The sequence below is a fragment of the Ranitomeya imitator genome, chromosome 6 (genome assembly GCF_032444005.1).
Source record: "Ranitomeya imitator isolate aRanImi1 chromosome 6, aRanImi1.pri, whole genome shotgun sequence".
In the NCBI taxonomy this organism is placed as follows: Eukaryota; Metazoa; Chordata; class Amphibia; order Anura; family Dendrobatidae; genus Ranitomeya; species Ranitomeya imitator.
Window position 1 is genome coordinate 23,467,941 of NC_091287.1, and position 7,610 is coordinate 23,475,550.

The 7,610-nt window shown below is 47.7% G+C and overlaps 1 protein-coding gene across 1 annotated transcript; it reads right to left on the minus strand.

Annotated features, from left to right (window-relative positions):
* Nucleotides 1-1,003: 1,003 nt before the first annotated feature.
* Nucleotides 1,004-6,868, minus strand: ARL4A (ARF like GTPase 4A). The gene is made up of 2 exons (XM_069729317.1): nucleotides 6,807-6,868; nucleotides 1,004-2,601 (listed from the first exon to the last, which is right to left on the minus strand). Exon 2 carries the CDS (start codon nucleotides 2,542-2,544, stop codon nucleotides 1,942-1,944), a length of 603 nt encoding a protein of 200 aa, XP_069585418.1. The 5' UTR covers nucleotides 2,545-2,601; nucleotides 6,807-6,868; the 3' UTR covers nucleotides 1,004-1,941.
* Nucleotides 6,869-7,610: the final 742 nt, after the last annotated feature.

Genomic DNA, 7,610 nt, shown 5'->3' on the forward strand with positions numbered 1-7,610 from the left:
CAACCAGTATCCATAGCAACCATATTTCAACCAGAACTAGTGTCAAAAATAAGCCTCAAACACCGATTGGTTGTTGGTAAGGGATGAACAGTTGACGTGAGGCCTAGTACATGTTGGCCTGTTCTACACCTTCAATAAGCTTTATTTATACAATCCTGGAGAACAATTAAAAAAACCATCAGATCCAAACAAAGTTGTGAAGATGTAGAACTTTATTCATAGGTGTCAAATAAATATATTTAAAAAAAAAAAGTCAGATTTTTACATTTGTCTTTTTAATGACTTAGGACAGAGAAATTGTTGAGCACAATCATCATAAGATTGACTTTGACAAGTTGTTAAAAACATGACAGATATAGGCTATTGTTCTCTAGTATCAGCCAAGTCAATAGGTAATACCCTGTCATTGGCAGGAAGTCTGGAGTTCAATGTAAAATGCCAACGCCGCAATATAAATTTATCACAGATCGACCTCAACACCAGGAAACAAGCAAATTAGTCAGGTAGAAAAAAAACAAACATGACTGCTTTCTTCCAAAGAGTCACCATACTACTCCACAGGTCGTGTGGTAATGTAGCTCAGCCCCATTAACAAAAAAAAATAAAAAAGTTAGGGTCACACATTGCCAGTTCTACACTCAGCTCCAGTTCGGTCTCGGCAGCGCGCACCATGGCAGCGCGCACCATGGCAGCGCGCACCATGGCAGCGCGCACCATGGCAGCGCGCACCATGGCAGCGCGCACCATGGCAGCGCGCACCATGGCAGCGCGCACCATGGCAGCGCGCACCATGGCAGCGCGCACCATGGCAGCTGAAAAGATTATAATTTTATCGACCTCCCAACCCTAGAACTAATCCAGCAAAGAGGCATCTGGCAGTTTTTTTTTTTTTTAAACATGAAGATTTTTTTTTTTTTTTTTTTTTTTTTTTTTAAGAATGACATTCAGATTTTTCCCACCTGTGAAGATTTTCACTACCTGTTGCAACCATTTGAGGGTGATCTTTATTAAAAGGGGTATAATATAAGGAGGTGACCAAAAAAAAAAAAAAGGGGACTACCGTGGGTGGAGACAACTGTACCATGACAATTATACCCGCTACTTTCATCTTACCCCTCAAAATATACATTTTAAAACATAAAAAAATACTGTTACCATCCATATTGTGCTTCTGTACCAAAGTTTCAGAACTCCTAAAATTGCACCCAAACAATAAGATCATTTTAAAGAGTGGCTTTAAGTTACTTACGTCAAGTAGCAATTATTGACTTATACCACGACCTTCTACTCCAGTCACAGCCAAAGCTGCATTCATGAAACTGAAGAACTACAAAATTCTGGATGCAGCTTTGGCTGCAATCAGAGTATAACATGAGATTGTGCGAGAAAAGTGAAGGAAGCCATATTGTAACAGGACCTGGAATTCCAGTCCACCCCCATCCATAGACATTTAATTGATTTAATAATGCACAGCATTGTGAGGTCACAAAAAAATTACACCTAAAACAAAAATGGGAAATCATTCATGCACTGCATGGACGAGTCCTAAAAGTAAAGATCTGCGTGGATCATTTATGCTGCCCCTCCCCCCCCCTACGCCATTATAGTTGGAATGTTGGATATTGTATAAAATGAGGGAGGGCGCAAGGAATGTCTGGTGACCCATTTTATCTCCACTGCGTCTCGGGAGCACTCACTCTCCTGAAAAGGCATCGTACAAAAGTCAGCACCGTGCAAACATTCACGAGGCCGCGCGCACCCGCTGACGTACACGGTCGGGTCTCCTGGTGTTTACACGACTCAGACTAGAAGTTATGGTGGAATGTAGCTTTAAACACCAGCCGGTCCAGGTATCCCGACCTAACCCCGGGTAACGTCAACATACTGACGGGCAGAACTACGCCATTTTGCCACGCTCCACAGACCCCGCGCGACAAGCTTTCATCTCTTTTTCTTCTGCTGCCGGAGCATTTTCCTTCGTTTTATGATCATTTCGTAGAGTTTCTCAATGCCCTCCCTCAGACCGTCGCCGATTATGGCGCAGGTGGGCTGGAGGTGCCACGGCGTGGACGAACCGAGATCGTTTAGTGCCAGCAGCTTCTCGATTTCTGCCAAAGATAATGAGTTCCTGAGGTCCTGCTTGTTGGCCACAACGAGAACCGGGACTCCTTGGTTCTCGGAGATTTTGGTAATTTTGTACAGTTCCGTTTTGGCTTCCTCCATGCGTTCTGCGTCCACAGAGTCCACCACAAACACAATCCCATCCGTGCAGCGGGTGTAAGACTTCCACAACGGCCTCAGCTTCTCCTGGCCACCAACGTCCCAGAAGTGAATGGTAACAGATTTGGAATTGCCCAATGGAACTTTAATCTTCTCCGTGTTAAATCCTTTGGTGGGGACGGTGTTGACAAATTCGTTAAACTGTAACCGGTACAACACAGTCGTCTTACCGGCGCAGTCCAGACCCAAAATGACGATGTGCAGTGCCTGAAACGGAGAGATCCCTGAAAGGATAGGAGTCTGCTCGGAAAGGCCATTCCCCATTGTGTTGAATACTATAAAACCAGTTCGAGAAGATCCAATTCTATTCCAATAAGTTGTCTAAAATAAAAAAAGACAAAATTAATAAACTAAAGAAAAAATGTAAATAAAAATCAAATAACTGAATCAGGTTAAATTCAATGAGGATAAAATGATTTTGCATTGAGCAACAACACCGAGCTAACATTTATCAAGCAACAGGTGTCACCGTATGGCCCTAGCCTAAGACGGTGTTCACACTGTGGCGGCATTATGCATGTATAAAAATTTACGACATGTGTAATGAGCCACAAAACATTGAAAATATAAATTTTATAATTGAAGTATGGGTTTAACTTAACTGATGCAGCAGAAAAAGAAAAAAAGAAATTAAGTGCAAATTTATATTAATGGAATAGAATATGAAAAAGTCTACAATTAGTAAGAAGTTATTTTAATGAAGGGTGCAATTAAATATACTGCATATTTATATTAATGAAGCACGGATTTAAGCCATCAACGACGCAAGATAAACACTGTTTACATGAAAAAAATATAATGCAAAAATTAAAGATAAAGAAAATAAATGTTTATGGCAAATACTGCAGGCGTGATTATTTTAATAGGGTGCGGATTTAAAGTGGAGTGAGTAAGGTCTATGGACCCAAGGCGACGCAGGAGCGTGTGAGGCTGCGCGGTGCGTGATGGCAGCACTACATTATGCATGTAGGCACTAGACCGTAGACCCCGCACAGATCAATACACGGATTATGACTGACAGCCCAGACCTACCGGATAATCCCACCACCCCGTATCCCCTCCTGCTGATAATTGCCGATCCTGGTGCAAGTGATAATATGCAGAGAGGAAAAACAAATCCTGCAGGAAAAGGGGTGTTGGCTCATTTTAAGGACTCGGTGCTACATCACATGTCACGACGCCTGTGGAGGTGGGGGGGGGGGTGTCTGGGGCACTGGGAATGGGCCCAGCGGTACCAGTCAGGAATAGTTATACTGGGCCGACTGTATATACAGGGCACACAGGGTGCGGAGACACTGCGGTATACTCCATGGGGGGGCGCACGGCTCATTAAGACCGCCATACTGCAAAGCTGTCAGGTCGTGTCGGAGTTAAATAGACAAGGATTAACCGTAATTACACCCCCTACCATCCCAAGTCACTCTACAATATGCTTACAGGGGATGGAAGACTATTGCCAGGGTCTAAAGTCAGGAAGTGCAAAAGTTTGTGCACCCCCTCTACTAGTCTGTAAAACTGATCATGCACTTATCTAGGCCAGTGACAGGATATTAAATCGTTGTTCATGTATGAAAGCATCATATATGACTGCAAAAGTATTTACACCCTCCAAAACTGACCCCGTTATTGCACAATATACATACACAGATCAATGCATTACAAGACCACTGCCAAAACTCAAGTAGTGTGATTGCAAAAGTATCTACACCCCTCTAGAAGTCTAACACGGGGGCACAATCCACGTCAGCCATATTGTAACGTATGGATTGATGCAAGACTTGTCGCTGAGCAACCGTAAAGTATGAGCACCCACAGCACTAGCCCTCGTAAAGTATGAGCACCCACAGCACTAGCCCTCGTAAAGTATGAGCACCCACAGCACTAGCCCTCGTAAAGTATGAGCACCCACAGCACTAGCCCTCGTAAAGTATGAGCACCCACAGCACTAGCCCTCGTAAAGTATGAGCACCCACAGCACTAGCCCTCGTAAAGTATGAGCACCCACAGCACTAGCCCTCGTAAAGTATGAGCACCCACAGCACTAGCCCTCGTAAAGTATGAGCACCCACAGCACTAGCCCTCGTAAAGTATGAGCACCCACAGCACTAGCCCTCGTAAAGTATGAGCACCCACAACACTAGCCCTCGTAAAGTATGAGCACCCACAGCACTAGCCCTCGTAAAGTATGAGCACCCACAGCACTAGCCCTCGTAAAGTATGAGCACCCACAACACTAGCCCTCGTAAAGTATGTGCACCCACAGCACTAGCCCTCGTAAAGTATGAGCACCCACAGCACTAGCCCTCGTAAAGTATGAGCACCCACAACACTAGCCCTCGTAAAGTATGTGCACCCACAGCACTAGCCCTCGTAAAGTATGAGCACCCACAGCACTAGCCCTCGTAAAGTATGTGCACCCACAGCACTAGCCCTCGTAAAGTATGAGCACCCACAGCACTAGCCCTCGTAAAGTATGAGCACCCACAGCACTAGCCCTCGTAAAGTATGTGCACCCACAGCACTAGCCCTCGTAAAGTATGTGCACCCACAGCACTAGCCCTCGTAAAGTATGTGCACCCACAGCACTAGCCCTCGTAAAGTATGTGCACCCACAGCACTAGCCCTCGTAAAGTATGTGCACCCACAGCACTAGCCCTCGTAAAGTATGAGCACCCACAGCACTAGCCCTCGTAAAGTATGTGCACCCACAGCACTAGCCCTCGTAAAGTATGTGCACCCACAGCACTAGCCCTCGTAAAGTATGAGCACCCACAGCACTAGCCCTCGTAAAGTATGTGCACCCACAACACTAGCCCTCGTAAAGTATGTGCACCCACAGCACTAGCCCTCGTAAAGTATGAGCACCCACAACACTAGCCCTCGTAAAGTATGTGCACCCACAACACTAGCCCTCGTAAAGTATGAGCACCCACAGCACTAGCCCTCGTAAAGTATGAGCACCCACAACACTAGCCCTCGTAAAGTATGTGCACCCACAGCACTAGCCCTCGTAAAGTATGAGCACCCACAGCACTAGCCCTCGTAAAGTATGAGCACCCACAACACTAGCCCTCGTAAAGTATGTGCACCCACAGCACTAGCCCTCGTAAAGTATGTGCACCCACAGCACTAGCCCTCGTAAAGTATGTGCACCCACAGCACTAGCCCTCGTAAAGTATGTGCACCCACAGCACTAGCCCTCGTAAAGTATGAGCACCCACAGCACTAGCCCTCGTAAAGTATGTGCACCCACAGCACTAGCCCTCGTAAAGTATGTGCACCCACAGCACTAGCCCTCGTAAAGTATGTGCACCCACAGCACTAGCCCTCGTAAAGTATGAGCACCCACAGCACTAGCCCTCGTAAAGTATGAGCACCCACAACACTAGCCCTCGTAAAGTATGTGCACCCACAGCACTAGCCCTCGTAAAGTATGAGCACCCACAGCACTAGCCCTCGTAAAGTATGTGCACCCACAGCACTAGCCCTCGTAAAGTATGTGCACCCACAGCACTAGCCCTCGTAAAGTATGAGCACCCACAGCACTAGCCCTCGTAAAGTATGAGCACCCACAACACTAGCCCTCGTAAAGTATGTGCACCCACAGCACTAGCCCTCGTAAAGTATGAGCACCCACAGCACTAGCCCTCGTAAAGTATGTGCACCCACAGCACTAGCCCTCGTAAAGTATGTGCACCCACAGCACTAGCCCTCGTAAAGTATGAGCACCCACAGCACTAGCCCTCGTAAAGTATGAGCACCCACAACACTAGCCCTCGTAAAGTATGAGCACCCACAGCACTAGCCCTAGTCTGTGGAATGGTTTTTGCAGCTGTGAGAACAAGCCAGGTGCACAAGTATATGCACCCCCAACCCCATCCCTTATGGCCTGCACTGTAAATACAATCCACTAATCAGTCTCACTATGTAGAGGTCTGGTAGAACTGTCTACAAGCAGGGAACAGCCAGATGCAAAAGTATGTGCACCCCCCAACACCTGGTACAATGCAACAGGTGGCATCAGACAATATTTAGACAAGAGGGCAAAAGGGTGCACAAAAGTATAAGCACCCCATTGCTAGATCAGACCAGCACAGTTAAGATAAAAGCAGAAAGCAGTTGTATAAGTATGTGCACCCCAGTGCTAGATGAGTGGCGATCCTACCAAGTGCAACCATCGCAGAAGTGTAGGCACCCTAGTTCTAGGTTACAGCTGATTGCTTCCTAGGATAGCAGAGCAGGTGATCCTGACCAATACCACAAGTATGTGCACCCCAATGCTAGATCTGCCCTCCCCTACTAGACTGGGGATAGACATCCAAGCCAGTCTGCAGTTGCATAAGTGAGTACACCCCCCTTCTATGCATAGCAGAATACGCTGGGAACATCATATGGCAGGTACACCGGCCTCAGCCACCTTAAAGGGACAACGTAGCCCCAGTGGCGATGCAAAAGTATTCACATCCATGAGCAAAAAGCCTGTAAGGTGATAACCGGTGGGGTATGAAGAGTATCCGGAGCCGTACCTGTGCTGCTGCAGTGTCCGCACAATCACCAACAGCCGACCTCTCCCGGCGGCGGCAGCGAGCAGACTGACAGCGGCGCAGCACCAGCCGAGAGAGAGAGCGCCCAGCCACGCCCCCTCCGGGAATGCGCGCGCGGATTGGCTGCCGAAGCACTGCCCCCTTCGTGGCCTTGTCTCGCCTTCTCATTGGTCCAGACTCTTGTCCGTCATGTTTATTGTCCAGTTTCACCTGTTGGCGCCAAATAGTGGTCGTGACTGAGACAACAATGTGCGACAGATGGCGATACCGGCGGCCTGGAGCAACCGGGGGACCTGACTGAGGCCGCAAGCCACACCGAGGAGGCTGTGAATGATGTGCCATGCAGACCCCGAAACTAATACAGACCTTACAGCCTCCCCTGAAACATGTGCAGACCCCAGACTGGACCCCAAAACCAATACCGACCTTACAGCCTCCCCCAAATCCTACACAGACCCCGGACTGGGCCCTGAACCTAATACAGACCTTACAGCCTCCCCTAAAAAGTGCAGACCCCATACTGGACCCCCAAACCAATACCAACCTTACACCCTCCCCCAAAACCTACACAGACCCCAGACTGGACCCTGAACCTAATACTGACCCCAAACTGGACCCTGAAACATACAGACCTTACACCCTCCCCTGAAATATGTACACAGACCCCAGACTGGACCCCAAAACTAATACAGACCTTACAGCCTCCCCTGAAACATGTGCAGACCCCATACTGGACCCCAAAACCAATACCGACCTTACAGCCTCCCCCAAATCCTACACAGACCC